At 46.2% G+C, this 18,226-nt stretch overlaps 1 protein-coding gene across 1 annotated transcript in view; it reads right to left on the bottom strand.

Annotated features, from left to right (window-relative positions):
- The window catches only part of ZBTB10 (zinc finger and BTB domain containing 10), a 32,637-nt gene extending 22,730 nt beyond the window's left edge, over positions 1-9,907 (bottom strand). The window contains exons 1-2 of the mRNA XM_040587210.1: positions 8,618-9,907; positions 769-1,666 (exon numbers count right to left, since the gene is read on the bottom strand). Coding sequence (XP_040443144.1) covers positions 769-1,666; positions 8,618-9,556 — 1,837 coding nt within the window. The 5' untranslated portion in view covers positions 9,557-9,907. The remainder of the gene's footprint in view (positions 1-768; positions 1,667-8,617) is intronic.
- Positions 9,908-18,226: the final 8,319 nt, after the last annotated feature.

The following is an 18,226-nucleotide window of genomic DNA, read 5'->3' as shown; positions in this document are numbered from 1 at the left end:
ATTACACTGTGAACAGTCTGCTTATAATTCTTTGTGTGACCATATTTGTTTAGCAAACAGATGTTTAATCTTATTCTAGCATTTACATTAACCACAGAACCTTAAGGAAAAAAATCCTATTAATTCAGTCACTCTCAGTATTTGTTTAAAGAACAGTCCAATAAAAAGATACTCCCTCCACTACATGTCATCGTGGCATCTCTTTCCAATCTGTTTCACAAATCTGCTTTAAGTGTTTCTATTATACTAGTCACAATTACTCCATTATGTAGCCTCCCAGATACCCCTACAATAAACAGCAGCATAAAGTTGAATTCTCTTTCTGGGTGACACTCAGGTAAGGAAGATGACCAGAAAAGTCTTTTGCTAGTGTAAGGAAGGAAGTTAAAGGTCTTTTTGCTCTATGCAACCAGCTAACGTCCTTAACCACCAGTTATCACTCCTTGATTTTATGCCTAATAGCAGCTACAGACTAAATGTAAACAAAAATTTTAGTTTCTACCTGCTGGTAAGGATCCCCAACTCAAGCATCAAATGCGAACAGCATGTTACACACTGCACAGCACAGCACTGTCATTCCATTCTCTAGCCAAAGATACACTGCTGTGTCCCAAGGTGGACAATCAGATTACTGATTTAGTAACCTGATTGGTGTGCCGAATTTACTAAAAGATCCTAACCAATGTATTTTATAAAAGTTACATTGTCATGTACTTTATTCATTAATTCAGTTTTCACATGACATGATTGACATTAAGCAATATTTACCTGCTTCTTCTTTAATAAATGACAAATCTTCTTCCGGATACGGGACTGATGGTTGCAACACTGAGCAATCTTCTGAGTTCTCTTCAGTATTAGGTGGTATATTATAAATAAATCTCTTTGTAGTTTGGTTTTTCCTTCTTGCTTTTCCAGGCTCTTGAACTGATTGACCCTGTGCGCCCATGTCATTCCAAACGAAAACTTTTCCCTCACCTTGAGATTCATTTTCAGCCATTTCAGGTGAGCTGTCCTGGACCCAACTGCAGTCATTCATTTGGTAGCTTTCCATTTGGCCCTCATCAATAGAGTAACCATCATTCTCAGTTTTTATGCTACTTGCCAAGTTGGTAAGGTTCCGTGTTGCCCAGAAGCTGGCAACTTTCTGATCCCTTGGAGACAAACCATCCCTACTAACAGATCTTCTGTTGTAATCCACGACAACGGTCTCTGGAGCTTCTGATTTTATACTTATGTTTAAGGCATCTTTAATGAAGTTGCGGCAGGACTGGACAACCTCCGTCATCTGAAGGTAGCTGGCCACTGACATGACTTCAATGGCATTTTGGCTCGTAAGCACGAGGTTACCAGAATATAAGAAGTCCAAGATGACAGAAAAACCTTGAACAGCAACAACGTCTAAATAGGTAACAGTGGTTTGGTTACGGCTTTCTTTGTTTGTAAAGCAATAGAGAGTCTTAAAGAAGCGGCTGCCTGCAACCAGGATGTTCTTGTGAGCTCTGAAGACCCTCCCGCTCACCACAATATTAACATCACAAAGAATGCCTTTCTTCCTCTGCTCATTGAGCTCTTGCAGGAGCTGATAGCAGTAAGAGTTCTCATTTGGCCTGCTGTTAAAATCACAGTATCCTTCATTATTCAGTTCTGATGGTAACTCCGATTCCTGCAATTAAAAAAAACCCCACAACCATAATTAGCGTTTAATGAATGCTTTCCTTAGTCCAACACTATAATAAGGATATGAAAATAAACTGAGAACACAAATAACAAAAAAATCATATGAATGAAGTTAACGTTCTTGGTCATAGAGGCAGGAATATGTAATTAAAAAAACACTTCTGAAAACTAACAATCACGATCTCATTCTGCACCCTCCACCTCCAAATTTGAACCAACACTAGCAGAATGGCCTTGAGGGCAAAGGAAATGAAATTTCAGCCAAAAGCAAGGAAAGATTTGAGTGTGAAGTACTTGTTTGTCTTAAGCCACATACATTAAAGGAGTCTCTTTCCAAAGATTTAAATACATGGCTCTCACATATCCAACCTCCCATTCTTCCCTAAAAACGGCCACTTAAATGGGCAAGTAGAACTCTGATAACTGATTCAACATTTTCTCATGCTCTCCCAACCACAGAATGCTTTAGGTTGAAAGGCAACTTAGAGATCATTTAGTTCCAGCCCCCCTGCCATGTATGTCTTAAAGAAAACATGTTACTGTAGTAGTTATAATAGTAGACGTATTCCTTACACAGTTCTACAAATTAATCATTTAGTCTTTATTTTCTGGTAGTGGCAGGTTTAGGATTAAATAGCAGTACTGCCTGACAAATTGACAGAATGTTGCAGGCAACTAAACAGAACTTCAGCTTCCTTTACATTATTTAACCAAGACTTTCTTCAGTCAAGCTCCACTGAAACTTTACAGTAGCAACACCTTTAACTGGTACATACTTATTACACAGACAATGTGTACTTGTGTCTCTACGACATTTTCAAGACACGATCTCAAACATGGCTTCAAAATTTTGCTAAAAGTAGTATCAGACAATCCAACACCAAGAAATTAGTTGTTATTAAAGATCAGTTCAGACAGTGAGGCTGCTAAGTAACATGAGATCTGAACTAGATATGACAGCACTTAGAAAACTTCTAACTGATGTTCAGACAACGATGATTCAGAGTTCCAACAAAGCAGCAGCTAGGACAAAGCAGAAAACACCACAGGCTGATGTATTTGAGACCATACTTGTATCGATTAACATGTACTGCTATCAAGAGCAGCAACAATGAGAGAGTGAGTCTTTTCCATACTGGATCTCTAAAACTCTCTCTTCTTTCCCAAGCAAATAAGAACAGTTCAAAACTGGCTGGCTCCAATATGGTTTAGGAAGAGAGATCAGATTTCATAAATGATACCATTATTTTCTCCTCTTGTTTCCTAAAACTCCTCATAGATTTGGGGGATTGAGGTATCATTAAAAGCTTGACTGCCTCAACATTACAGGTAAAAATCAGCATTAACAGGTAATGTTAATGCTGTCACAAGCCCATAATCTATACTGGCACTAAAATATATATTGCAGAAAAGTACTACGCTTAATTTGGGACTATGGCAGAAACCAGCCATATATACATATATATATAAAAGGTCACTTTCTACCACACAGGAATTGGTGCATTAAATCAGTACTCACACCTCAAGTTAAAATCCCAGTGTGGATCACTGGGATGACAACTGAGGCTGTAACTACATCCTCTAAAATAGTATTTACATCTATAAGCAGCAAATACTACCCAGCAGAACCAAAACAGAAACTACCATTTCAGCATCTTCTGCAGGCATTCCAGTTTATTGTCACATTCAAGTTGCTCCTAAATCTCTACCCTTCTCAGAAATACACCTCAGTGAAGAGGTAGAAATAAATCCAATTAGGCTTTTATGTGACAACAAGCAAGAGATCTTTGTCCAACTTTGGCTTAATTTTTTCTGAATATGCTCCAACATACCCAATTACTCTTCCATATCAGACCTCTGAAACAGAAAGTATGTCCCAAACGTGTGACAGCTAATGGAGAAGCACTGTGTAGTTTCAACACACCTTGGATCAGATCAAGACAAAAATTATCATACCCTAAAGTGTTGTCACTCCAGTTAAAGTCAATCATCAGTGACTTGCACCTCACACAGTAAATGTTAGGTATGATAGCTGACCATTTCATTCTCTGAAAACACATTAAGCACTACAATTACAATTTTTTTTTTAATTCTGCAGTGGTTTGGAAAGGAGCTGCAGATCACAAACGTGCTACAGAAACACAAGGCTGAAGTCTTCATTATGAGAAGATCAGAAGGCTGAGTGAAAATAAGAGACATTATGTAACAACTGTCCAAGCTACAGGGGTGTGTACGGGGGAAGAGATCAGTATTACAGCTTTACAGAAATGGGTGCATAAGCATTTTAAAAACTGTAATACTGGAAAAGAACTGTTTAACTTATGGTATGAGAATGCCACATCTCAAATGAAATGAAAGCCCCAACATCTGAACAGTCTTCAAGCCTATGTACACCAAACGTGACAAGTAGCATTAACATTTACCGTGAGAAAAAAATATCCCTTGGAGAGTTTTAAACATCTCCCCTTTTTGTACAGGAGAAGTACAGTACCATTCAATCGAAAGTAAATACAGAAAATAGGTACAGAAAACAAAAAAGCCCCTTTATTTTCAAGCTTTTGTTACTTATGTTGCACTCACGGCACATCATAAGGGTACTGTTTTTCAGATGAGAACCAAACACTAATAACACTTGCTCAGAAGTCAATATATTTTCAGAATACAGACCAAACATACCCATCACCTAAGTGATCTAACACCAAACCACCTTATCCTTTAATAAAAACTGACAGGAATTCTAGAATCAAAATCAGGACTACTTCAGTTTTATCTGTGGAAACTACAGCATTGTAAGTCTGAAAAGCTTCTCGCTGTAGGTGAGATTAAGAAGCAGTCTAACAGAACAGAGGCTGCTCAAGGAAACAAATACTGTGCTCAGTTTCAATGAATTAAGAGTCATCTGAATACACCCAAAGAGAAATTATTATTTCGTATATATAACTCACTAATTAAACTTGCCTAAAAGCTAAAAGGAGCAAAAACAGATGATCAAAAACTGCTACAGAAACTTGCTTTTCTTTCTCCTCCTGTGCCATCAGCATACTGTCTCCTGGGAGCAATGGGGGGTGGGGAGGGAGGCAGTGGTGAAGAAAAAGAAAAAACACCACATAAAACCCCCAATCTGACCATAGATTCCATCTCAACTGTATGTATATGAAAAGTAGTTATGCCACATTTTTGTAATCCCTTCCCCACTACCACACCTTACTCTACATCAGTTCCCTATGCCCCCAAATTAATCTCAGCCTGAAAAATGGATCCTCTAACAGAAGTGAACTATCAGGAGCTTCTTAAGCATGTGCAGCTGCAGAGGAAAATTATTTCAAAATACGGTTCTATCAACTGCACATATGATGCTCTGCTGCTGTTTTACATGCTGTATCACTGCTCACAGAAAACTCGATGATTTTAAACTGTTCAGTTAAGTGCCTAACGTCCAATCAAGTAGTTCAAGCTCTGGTAAAAACACTACATAAAAATATGTTAAATTATGATCCTTACCCTGAAAGCCTGACTTCCTCCTCTTTTTTTTTTTGGCTCTGCGCAGAGTAATTCAAGAAATTAACTTAGGACACTATAATGCAACTCTTACATCTGAAGAAGAACTTCTATTCATCACTGCTCACAAAGCAAACAAATACAGTTCACATGGAAAAAATAACACATCAAAGGCCTTCCTCCTTTTGCAGAGCTTCTGCTATAAACCAACATGCCTGTTAGACTAGAGAAAGCTTTTCTGGCAGTATTTCCAAAGCTCAGCCTCAAATTATGTCCAGAGAGAAAATGTTTTAAGAAGCTGCTTTAAGGGGTAAAACCCCCAGCAGCCAATAAATCTGCATCTTACAGATCTAAATTAATCACAGAATTAAAATCTTTTGCTGTGATTTCCCAGTAAGTGTCTATTTCTTAAGATTTTTTTGCAACACAATAGCCCATTCATTAAAAAGAAGAACCCACGAAGGTAGTTTCAAGCCGATTATAATTTTCCTTAAGCTTTACTATGGAGACATTATTTTAAAAACAAGAACAGAAAAAAAGTCAAGATTTTCGTCTTAGAAAGCAGCACTGACTGACAGCTCAATACCCTTGAATTACAGCAGCTGCAACCACTTGTGATGTATTTTGGCATTCCAAATTAAATGTATCCCAAAAATAAACTGAAATCATCACTCATTTCCTCATGAGTGTAATATCCAACAGACCTATAGAAATTTCCACTGCTTTACTGTCTTAACACCTACAATTTCCTTTTTGCACTTGAACAGTGGCACTATGCCATATGTTTATTAGCAGCTGCTAAACATGCCCTGCAGTTGAAGCTTGTCAAGTCAAGAAAACATGTGTGTTGTCTCTAAGACAAAGGCTGAAAGATCTCTCCCAAGTTTCATTAAATCTAAATGGCTTTGCGGCCTCATTATGTACGTTGGAAATATGGTCAGGGTACAAATTACCTACTTCTGTTCCAAGTATCTGGTACATTAAGGAAAAAATGGGGTTATTGTTTTGCTATTAATTTAAACATATGTATCAAGAGAAATTCAAGTGTTATTGAAAGTGTTAAAAGTGTATGGAAATTAAACACAAAAGCAGAAAGAAAACAAAGGGTCTTAATCAGATTTTTCAATAAAGTATAACCCAAAAATGCACCACAAAAACTACACGTTTGAAAAATTGCAATTCCTTCCCTTGTGAGAAGTTTTAAATTGAAATGTAATTGCCCAGGGATGCATCCAGCACTGTTTTCCACTTGAAAACATCAATCTGAAAAGTTACTTCACAGAAGCTTACTTTGACCAAACCTTACCTTTAATACAGTACAAAAGAACCACTGATGCATTTCATCTATCCTACTGTTTCATTTATAATTAGTTACTTACAAATATTTTTTCTTAAAACTATCAGTGGTATAAAAGCAATAGGACAATAAAAGGTTAATCTCAAAATAAACATTCAGGGTGGTGGAAGGGGGGACAGAGTATTGGCTTGCATGTCACAGTAGCCTAGAAGTTAAAGAAGTATTTAGTGGTCTTATGACAGACTGGGTGTAGGAAGACAGAAAGAAAAAGCTAGTCAGTTTAATAGGAAAAACTGCCTGGAATATGTTTTATTTACACACAGCTTGATGGGGGTGAGAGAAACTTCTGAGTGTGGCATGAATTAGCAACACCTAGTGACACTGGAGGCTACAGTGACAGGACATACCTTTACGGGGTAATCATTCACAACTCAAAAGTTAGAAACTAGGCAACAAGGTGGCAAGGAATACACTGCAATAACATTAAACAAGAAAAACATTTTCAAAAATATAAAGAGTTAAAAGAAATAAGGAATTAAAGTTTCAAAATTAGAAACATGTTATTTCAAGCAAGTTTGGCTAAAATACTGCAGAGTGAATAGCAAACCCCAGATTGGAGGAAACCGATAAGATGACCTACTGCCATGAAATGCCTGTAACAATACCTGCCTTAGAAATACATTTACTGAAAAGGTAGTATTACTTATCTTGAAGGTGAGCATTGCATGTGTAAATGCAAAAATAGTATTTTTGGATAACTGATATTCATGCACCACAAGATTTTTCAACCCGCTCTAATAAAATCTACATTCACCTAACATTTTATCTGTCATCTTGACATCCTCCCCAAACATTAGAATCACATATTAGAAACACAGCTCTTGTCCAAGGTACCCTGAGCTCCTTAAAGGCTTCAAGCAATAAGCTCAATTTAACTACTGCGCAGCAATTTGTACTCGACACATTTATCCAACCAAGGTGAGCGTTTAATAAAAACCGAACTCTGAATAGCGAAAAACAGAGCCATCAGGAATTAGTTTTGGCTAACAGCTCAAGTTCAACCTAGCAGTTCAAGTACCAGCCTAACCTGAAGCACATTCATTAGCTTGTGCCCGCTGGCAAGTTTAACGCCAGCTAGACGACCTGCGTGAACTTTTTGCAGCGCACATATCCTTAGGAGGAAAGGCTACAGAAGGCTGGTGATTCAACACGAATATTCTTTAGGAGCTTTGTATCCACCTACGTTCTAGAGTTAGCCCTGCCTTATTCGCAATAGCTGCCAAGAAACACAGTAATTTTAAGTTCAGCGGGGAACATGATGAGTTTCGCTAGTCCTAAAGCATTAGAGGAGAGCTGGCATATTAACATGGCTTTCAGGAAACCACATGTTTATCTCGCACACCAAGCGACACTGCAGACTTCTTGCTCAGTAACTCAATCTAAAGCAACACAATCGGGGGGAAAAAAAGATTTAAACGAGAAGGTCTTGACTACACAGTTAACCGACTAGTGCCCTGGGACCACGCCGTTAAGAACGGCAGAGCAATTCTAACTTCACGCTGGCAAGTATCCGTTTCACACGCAGCCGGACACTACGCTCCCTTCCCCGGTACCGCAGGAGGAAGTTGTAACGAGTGTTTTTAAATCACTGCTGCAACACTGGTACGCGTACGCAACTTTTTCCCACATTGCCGGTGTATCTTCGCGAGATAAACAGATGAACTAATGAAAACGGCACCCGCTACCACCGAACAGGTGACGTTACAGCCACAAACAATAGCTGGTGCAACCGCTGCCGAGCTGCACCAGGGCAGCGCTGTGCTTGCCCAAACCCAGCGGGACAGTCGCCCCGAACGGGAAAGCGGAGCGGACTCGCCTCCCGCTGCGGAGACGGCGTGCGAGAGCAGCACGGCGTGCCCGGGCCGCCGGGCAACAATAAACAGCACAGGAAGCCATTTAAAGAAGTTCACCCACGGGGGTATCAGGTTAAAACAGAAAGAAAAAAAAAAACCAAAACCAACAAAAAAAAGAAAAAGCCACCTACGCGAAAGGGGAGGCCGGCCTCCCCGCGGGACCCGGCCGGGAACGTCCCCCCTCCCCCGCCCCTCCTCCGCCACCCGGCCCGACCGCCGCGTCCCCTACCTGCTCGGCGCTGACGGGCTCGTTTAGGCGATGCTCGGCGGAGAGGTGGTGCCGCAGGAGCAGGGCCCGCTTGTAGTTGCGGGTGCCCTTGCAGAGCTCGTCGTGCCCCCCAGGCAGGGCCCCGCCGGCCATGATCAGCTCGGGAGGGGCGGCGGCGGCCGCGGCAGCGGTGCACCAGGCGCAGGACATGAGGCCGGTCTCCTGGCAGTAGTAGAGCCATGGGAACTCCTTGAGCCAGGAGCCCTGGAAGGAGATGTGCAGCTTCTGCAGCAGCGACTTGGGCCTGGCTAGCGGGAAATGCTTGATGCTCTCCCCCTCCCCCGCGCCCACGCTGCTGCCCTCCGCCTCGTCCCCTCCGTCGCCCCCAGACCGCCTGCTGCTGCTGCAGCTGCCGCCCTCGGCGCCGCTGCCGTCGCCCAGGCTGCCCCCTTCGCCGTCCTCCTCGTCGTCGCTGCTGTCACTCAGGGATCCCCCGTCCTGGACCAGCTCCTTCCCCTCCAGCAGGCCCTCCGGCTCCAGGCCCTCCGCGCCCTCCAACTCCATCTCCTCGTCCGCCCCCCGCCCATTGAAGTGTTTCCGCGGCCAGGCCGGGGCTTCGCAGCCATTGTTCGCGGCGGAGGGGGCGGCCAGGAGCCCCCCGCCGCCCCGAAAGGCCAGCGTCCGGCGGTTTCTCTCGGCGAACATGGGGCCGGCGGCGGGGGGCGAGACCGCGTCCTGCGGCAGCAGCAGGTCCTTCTCGTCGGCGGCGCCCTCCAGCTCCTCGGCCTCCAGCCCCTCCAGCTCCACTTCCTCGTCCGCCCCGCGCCCGTTCAGCGGCTCGGGGTCCTGCCGGTCCCAGGCCTCGGCCGCGCCGCCAGCCCCGCCGCCGGCCGCCGCCGCCGCGGTGACCAGGCCGCCGCCCCGGAACGCCAGCGTCCGCCGGTTCATCTCCGCGAACATGGCGCGCGCGCGCGCCCCCCGCCCGCCGCCTCCTCGCGCCCCTGGCCCGCCGCTCCCCGCCCGGCCGAGGGCTCTGCCCGCGGGAAGGGGGAAGGAGGCGCCGGCTGCCGTGCGGGAAGGGCGGGGGTGGCGGCCGAGAGAAACGGAGTCCGGCGGCTCCCCCCCCGGCTCCGGCCTAGATCACCGCCGCAGGCTCCCCACAATGGATCCCGCTCGGCGGCGCTTCCGTCCCAACAGGCCCCGGATCAGGTCGAATGGCAAATGAACAACGGACTGCTCCCACAATGCACCGGGAGAGCCACCGCAGGGGAGGGGGAGCGCGAGCGGGGGGCGGGCAGGCGGGGGGCCGGCGGGGCGGGCGCGACAGCTGGGGCGCGTCACGCGCCCCTCGCGCCGCCCGCCCGCCCCGCCGCGCCGCGCGCGCCCCGCCCCGCCCGCCCCGCGGCGGGCGACCCCCCCTCCTCGCTCCCCCCTCCCCCCCGAGGGGCCGCGGCCCCCCCCGCTCCGGCGCGCAGGCGCGGCAGGCCGGCCGCGGGTCCCGAGGGGCGAGCAGCGGGGTGGGGGTGGCGGCGCGGCCGAGCCTCCCGGGGCTGCGCGGCCGGCGGGCCGCGCGGCGCGACCGGGTGCGGCGGTACCGTTATAGCCGCGGCGCAGGCGCGCGGGCTGCCCGCACGTGCCGGCGGGGCGGGTCCCGTCCCCTCCCTCCGCGGGGCGACGGCTCGAGGCGCGGCAGCGTGCGCGGGGGCGAGCGGGGGTGGAGGGTGCCGGGCGGATGGCGAAGGGCGACTCCGCCGGGCCCGCCTGCGCCCCGCACCCCCGGGCGACGAAGGGGAAGGGCGAGGGGACTGGCGGGCCGGGGTACAGAGCAGCTCGGTGCGCGGAGAGGCGGGAGGAGCACGGAGGGACGGCAGCGGCGGCAGCGGGGCGGGGGCGGGCGCGCCGCACCCCGCGGGGGTCAGACGGCCGGCCCGCCCCTGCGGAGAAGGTGGTTCGGTGCCCCGGCCCCCCTGGCGGCTCTGCGGCAGGGCACGGTGTTCGGCGGCGCGGGCTGTCCCCTGCGCAGGTCCCGTCGTCTGCTCGGTGGTGTCGCCTCCCAACCCCTCTGGCACCCCCGATCTGTCCCCTGGAGCGGGGCAGAGTGATAAACGGAGCGATCCTCGGTGCCGTGCAAACACCGCTCGGCGGTCGCGGATCTAAACCGCAGCCCCCCCGGCCTGCTGTGAGGGTCGTTAACTGCGTCCCCGCCGGCCCCAGGGCAGTAGGCAGCAGATGCCCGAGGGCTGTGGGCGCCTCCAGGTGAAGCGCGGCGTTGTGGCTGTCGCGTAATGCAGCTGCAAGTATTCGGTCGTAAAATAAGATGCGGCTCTCCCCTGGCCTGGCAATGCGCAAAGGTCTGCGAGAGCTGGCTTCGGCTTGCGCTTCGGAGAGGACTTTGCAAGAATACTATAAATGCTATAAATACAAACTGCTGCAACCAAGAACGCGTTCCTCGTTCTGAAGTGTTCCCTGGGAAAAGGAGACCTTTGGTAGAAAAATTTATACTTTGGAAAGATTAAGGAAATCTTTCTAAAATTCTCAGGGGGAGAGGAGGGTCGGGTCTGTCGTGGAGAAAGACTCTGTGAAGGGCAGGATCACGTTGCCGGGAGAGGAGCAAAGATGGTCTCAATTTGGGCAAGGGGGCAGAGGAGTGATGGGAAACAGAAGAATTTTGAAATTTGCTGTGCCTCACTGGGGCACAGGGTGGAGACAGGGATCCAGATCTGGGTCCGTGAAAGCAAAGGGTTCCCCATGGCACAGCCTCCATAAAATACAAAGCAGACCCGTATTTCATAAAGTTTTAGGCTTCGTAATGTATCAATGTTTTTGCATTCCTCTGGTGCTTGGTCCTTGCCTGTCAGCATTTGTCAGCTAACTAGCGCCTCAGCACTTACCTACATTAGAATTTCTTACCCATTTTATAATTTTAAAGAAATGTTTGGTGTGGTAGATTATTTCTCGCTGTATGTTTAGTGCGGATTGCAGTGAGTGTATACAGAGAGTTTACATTAAGAATCCCTGCTGGGATTCACATTTAGAGAGCAGGCTACTTGTGATCTCGGGAAACGTAACTGGCACCCAGGACTAGTATGTTTAAAACCTACGGAGTGGACATCCAGGAACGAGCTGGGATAAGATAGATAGAAGAAACGGTAGGATCATGAGCTCTAGGGTCCCCATTTTGGAGTGCAAAGAACTGTTACTTGATTGCAGCAGGTAATCTAGAGTGCTCACGAATCGATACAGAATCATAAAATAATTTAGATTGCAGGAAGCCTCCAGAGTTCACTCAGTTCAAAGCACGGCCAACCTCAAAGTTACCATAGGTTGCTCAGGGAGCGCATCTCAGACTCTCATGGACTGTTTGATGAGAAGACCTTTGGTAATAGCTCCTCCCAAATCGTCTCATCGTGCTTTTGCTTTGTCAGCTTGCTCAGGGGATTCCACCACTGTGCAGAGCACTCAAGAAAGGGAACTTCGCCGAATCATTGTGGCTAATTTAGTTGGTCTGTAATGGCTCTGTCTGTAATGGCAGAATTGAGGTTGTGTTGGTCCATTTGATGATTCCATTTTGCTGAAGTGTCTTCATGGACACAGGTCTCCCCAGGTAATCTTAACTTTTGCGTAACTTTTTTTGTCACTGAATAATTTGCAAAAATTTTCAAACCACTTAATCTTCACTGCAGAAATTCTTGATTTCAGACTGCTTTGTTGCAAGGAGGTTTTTTATTGCATTCATGATGGGACTAAATATTTTTAAAAGCGTCATTAGATGCTGTAGCAAAAATGCATTTATTTTGTATAAACTTTAATTTGTTGTTTCTTCATCAACTGTTTTTCAGTTCCCCTATCAAATTCACATGCTGCTAAGGTTCGTAAGTAAAAAATAATCATCGATGTACACCTCATGGTAATTTTTTAACATACCTTTTTCACCCATAGTCTCTTGAGAGTCAGTAGTACTTACTGCCAAAGGTCATAAATTTGGACAGCAGCTAGAATGTCTTTGCTTTTCCACTCTTTCATAGGACAGTATAGGAAAGAAATCCTTAGAGGTCAACTGTCTTAGTCCTGTAGATAGCAAATGCTATTTTGTTCAGTCTGAAACCTAATTCTTCAGATGGAACATGCAGCTTCCTTATTTCTCCAATAGTCCTTTGGTTCTTTCTGCTTCTTTCTCCTATGTTACAGAAAGACATAAAAATCTCCAACTGTTCATTGGGAAAGAATCATACTGATTTGGCTCCCTGCAAATGAAAGGCTAGTGCTTCACACGAGAGAGCGGAATTAATAATTGATACATCATGGTATCTACACTGCTGCAGTGTGGCATTTTGCTCCAAATCTAGAATAACCCAAGTCTAGACTATACAGGTGCCAGTCACTGGTAGCACTTTGTGCAGGGTACATACCCTAGGAAGTCATCGCTTGACACTTATTTTTGTTTTCCAGGATCTAAAAATCTGACATTTAAAAATAAATAAGTAGGCATAATGCCATGAAAGGGAGTGAACATCAGACAAAATCCTCTTTATCACTCCAGCTGTATATGTATCTGGGGAGAGTGGTTTGTAAAACTCCTGTGTGCATTAATATTGTCACTAATCAATTCCATATTTAATACTGCTTCTGTTATGTACTAAAGCCCATTCTACCAAAACATTTAAATCTGTGTTTGTACATTCTGCTGAATTAGGGTTTCAATGAACAAATTGCAAGCTTCTACACAAAGAATAGGATCTTTTGCTTTTAGATGATAAAACACCTTGTGGAAGACTGAGGATTAAATTTTTATACCTGCATGATGCCTGATGTAGAGTACCCAGTTGATTAGGGACAGTGTATTATCCATAGGGGTAGTGAGCTTGTTGCACAAATCCAGTGTCTCCTTTTGTCACAGCTGAGGAGAGCTAACTCTTACAGAAATGAGTGAGGAATAAATCATGCCCTGAGAGACATGTTGCAGTTCTAGCATATACCAATCATAGCATTTTCAGCAAAATATTACTGACACTAACAGCATGTTACATCTGGAAAGATTTCTGTCCTGAAATTCCTGCTGTGAACCTCAGAAATGCTTTAGCCATCAGGCTGACTCTTCCAAGATAGCGTCTGAAACCGATGGATTGTTGTCCTATCCCTAGAGCACATCTCATCCAGTAAGGAAGAGTCAAGATTTTTTTCAGAGGGATTTCAAGTTTCACTAACATGGTTTCTGTGTTACTGGAAATCAATATTCCTGGGCATATACTCCTGCATATTGATGGATTTTGGAAGCTAGAAGATCACTAATGGGAGAGGAGGCTCTTTTGTCTCTCAAGCAAAAGCATTACTCTGCAAAATAGGCTGATCTGCTGTGAGGATCACACAGCAAAGTGTTGGACTTGGAGCCTTATTACTGGGGCAGGAACAAGCACATGTTTGCCCTGATACATCAAAAGTGGAAAACCAGATCATAGCAGAAAATAAATAGCCTAAGCTATCACTTTGTAGTATGAACTGTGCTACTTCACAGGTACCAGGAGGATAATACAATGATTGAAGCTCATGAGGAAGGACTTTGAAACCTTGATGCCAGCCCTAGTCTGAGGTTATGCTTACACTGCATGTCCAGGTGCTGCTGTAGTAGGCATACCAAAGTAGATTTTGGTGGCACAGGTTCAGCAGCCTAGGGAGTGCTGAGTGCCTTGGGAAGGCTTGTGTGCTGAGATTTCATTGCTGTCCAACCTGGCACAGGCACATCTGTTCATGTTGCAATCCTTGCTTCCAGATTACAATTAGAAAAGACTTTCAGAAGTGTGATTCCCAATAATAGAAGTTTGCACATTTGTACAGTGTCAGCAGAGTATTTGGACTACAATCAGTAGCTGTATCTGTAGTAAACTGAATTAAAATTGAGTTTCTGCAGTTACCTGTCTTGGAATACCTTGTAAGTGATATTTGGAAAGGTAAATCACGACCTTTTTCAGGTCAATTACTTAATTTTGCATAATCATACCTGGTGATCGTAGGTTAGAAAGTTATCACAGAATCACAGAATGGCCAGGCTTGGAAGGTACCTCTGGAGATCATCTAGTCCAACCCCCTGCTAAAGCAGGTTTGCCTGCGCAGGTTGCACAGACTCATGTCCAGGTGGCTTTTAAATGTCTCCAGAGAAGGAGACTCCACAGCCTCTCTGGGCAGCCTGTTCCAGTGATCTGTCACCCTCAAGGTAAAGATGTTTTTCCTCACATCCAGGTGGAACCTTCTGAGCTGCAGTTTGTGCCCGTTGCCCCTTGTCCTGTTGCTGGGCACCACTGAAAAGAGCCCGGCCCCGTCCTCTTGGCACTCACCCTTAAGATACCTGTAGACATTGATGATATCCCCTCCCAGCCTTCTCTTCTCCAGGCTAAACAGGCCCAGCTCTCTCAGCCTTGCCTCAGAAGGGAGATGCTCCTGTCCCCTCATCATCTTCATAACCCTCCACTGGGCCCTCCCCAGCAGTTCCCTGTCTCTCTGGAACTGGGGAGCCCAGCACTGGACACAGCACTCCAGATGTGGCCTCAGCAGGGCAGAGCAGAGGGGCAGGATCACCTCCCTCACCTGCTGGCCACAGTCCTCCCAGTGCCCCCCAGTATCCCATTGGCCTTCTGGGTCACAGTGACACACTGCTGGCTCATGGCCAGCTTGCTGCCCACCAGCACTCCCAGGTCCCTTCTCCACAGAGCTGCCTTTGAGGAGATCAGCCCCCAGCCTGCGCTGGTGCGTGGGGCTGTTCCTCCTCAGGTGGAGGACCCTACACTTGCCTTTGTTGAACTTCATGAGGTTCCTCCCTGCCCAGCCCTCCAGCCTGCCCAGGTCTCGCTGAATGGCAGCGCAGCCTGCTGGTGTGTCAGCCACTCCTCCCAGTTTGGTGTCATCAGCAAACTTGCTGAGGGTGCACTCTGGCCCTTCTTCTAGGTCATTGATGAATAAATTGAAAAGGACTGGGCCCAGCACTGACCCTGGGGAACACCGCTGGCTACAGGCCTCCAGCCAGACTCTGCATCGCTGATCACAACCCTCTGAGCTCTGCCATTCAGCCAGTTCTCGACCCACCTCACTGTCCATTCATCTGACCCACACTGCCCGAGCTTACCTATGGGGATGTTATGGGAGACAGTGTCAAAAGCCTTGCTGAAGTCAAGGTAGACAACATCCACCAGTTTCCCCTCATCTACCCAGCCAGTCATTCCATCGTAGAAGGCTATTAGGTTGGTCAGGCATGATTTCCTCTTGGTGAATCCATGTTGACTGCTCCTGATAACCTTCTTTTCCTGCCTGTGCTTAGAGATGATGTCCAGGATGAGCTGTTGCACCTCTGTTCCAGGGGTGGAGGTGAGGCTGACTGGCGTGTAGTTTCCTGGGTCCTCCTTCTTGCCCTGTTTGAAGACTTACCATCTGTTGTCTGATAACTGTTTTCTTCTATGCTCTTAGCACACAGCAGATATGAGATAATGTGCCCTAATCTAGCCCACAGTGGAAGAATTTTTGGTGTAATTGCATTAACTTTGTATTTGCTGCAGAATAAAATATACATGTGGACAGGTGTTGTGCACGTAAGATGCTATAGCTTGTGCATACTTGTAAAGCTATGGATAGGCAGCGTGTTCCAGATCTAACTGTGCCATTTGAAGATTTTGCCAGTTCGCACCTACATGCTACCCCTTTGATGCTGTAGTTATAACTGCTATAGCTCTGCTGGTAAAAGGGTTTGTTTAAGAGCGCTTTCATTTGCTTCAGGCAAAGCGAGCAGGCTGGTTTAGACCTTCTTTGTTGACTAATCCATCTGACTTGTTGGAAGCACACGAGGGAGTGCTCACTTAATTCTTTTTGCCAACAGAGCTGTGGGGGTGGAAGCTCTCAGCATAGGAGTGGTAAGAAACAACTGGAGGAATATAATGTCACAGACCAGCACACCTGTCTGCGAGCGGAGTGCCAGCGCATGACTCAGTCCTGCATGCGCTGTGGGTATTATAGCTTTTCCAAACACATCCATGCCTTTTCTGTTACACGTTCCTGGCTTAATTCTTTTATACTAAGTACTTTTATATTGCTCTGGCAGTACAAAACAGTTTGAAAGCATCCAGAGGTGTTAAAGTCTTCTTACTCAGCAAAACAATGTGAAAAGGTCTAACAGGTGAATATCAATGACTATAAAATCCATAAATTTTTTTTTTCAGAACCTGAGCTATTCCTTTGAAGTGTGCCAGATGCATGGGGAGCCCTGGCTATGGGGTAGCACTACTGCCCCTCAGCCGAGGGATGTAGAGAATGAAGTTGGGTTAATTAACAACATACAGCTGTGGGCTGGCTTCAGGGACGGTGGATTGGCTGGTGTGGATAAGGTGCAGCTGTGACTGGTTCCTGCTAAGTGGTTAAATAGCTCTAAGGGGGATGAAAGAGGAGCAGCTAATGAAGAGAGACTGGGAAGAAGGAGGAGTGAGAGTCCTGGAGGTAGGAGAGACAAGAAGGCTGCAGTAGAGGCAAGAAGTGGAGGGACTGGCCTGAAGAGTATGAAGAAACAGCATGGACGGTAGATGAACTATTGAAACCTTGTGGGGGGTTGGTAGCTGTGCAGGGCAAGGCTTGGGAACTACTTACTGAAGTTAACCTGGTATGGGGGGGTAAAAGCCTTGCTACAGCTGGCTAGTTTTGGGAGTGCTGCAACAGAGGGACAGTCTGCTTCAGAGCTGTGTCACAGTAATTTTACGCTATTGGAGGAAGTCTGCATTGTGGAGTAGCATTCAGTCCCAGTTTGCATGCTTGCTCATGGTTGTTGTGTGTGTGTGACTCCAATTATTCTTAAACCTAGGGCAGTCCAGTTACACACAGGCTCTGAGAGAGTTTTGTCTGCCTGGCCGTGAACAGTTGTCCTTGTCACCCTCTTTCCAGGTGTATCTCTATTGTTGTACAGACTTCTTCTCTGGTTACATTATCACTTTGCCTGAAAAGCCCATAGGATGTGTAGTGGCATCCCTCCTTTCATAGATCCCCCCACTGCCTTTGGATAACTGTTGCTGTGTGGCAGATTCATTGCATCTGTTTTCTTCTCCTCTTCAGTGTTTTCCTTCTCTCTTTAGCTTGTATTTTCTTGGATGTCTAGAAGCTCCAACATCCTTATCAAGAGATTGTGCTTTATCTGCTGTTGTTGTTACTACTAACTATATTGCTTGTTCTGGAAGGTTCTTAGTCTGATCTTTTTAATGTTGTAGCTTAGCACTCTTGGTTTTGTTGGTTTTCATTATTTTATTTTAAATTCTACACATGGACAGCGCTGCTAATTTAGTCACCTGCAGCCTAAAGGGAAAAAAAATTCCCAGCAAAACTCTTGAGCATGTGTTTACCTCTAGATAAGTGTGTTTTCATGTGCTTCCATGAAGAAAGGACATAGGGTTTTGCTAAGAGATTTATTTTTTTTTTTTCCCCTGAAATAGGACTGGAAGAGCTAATCTGAAGGGTGCTGCAGGAGGTGGTGATCTGCTTGCTCCTTGGGGTCAAGTGCTGAGGAAACGGAGGCATTTTTTTCTGTATTCCTATGGCCATTTTAGCCTTAGCAAATGCAAGGCATTTCCTCTTAGTTCCAGTCCTCTTTTAAAGTAACATAGCCCGTTC

The sequence above is a fragment of the Falco naumanni genome, chromosome 3 (assembly GCF_017639655.2).
Source record: "Falco naumanni isolate bFalNau1 chromosome 3, bFalNau1.pat, whole genome shotgun sequence".
NCBI lineage: Eukaryota > Metazoa > Chordata > Aves > Falconiformes > Falconidae > Falco > Falco naumanni.
Note: the sequence above shows the minus strand (reverse complement) of the source record. Positions and strands in the feature narration are given on the sequence as shown.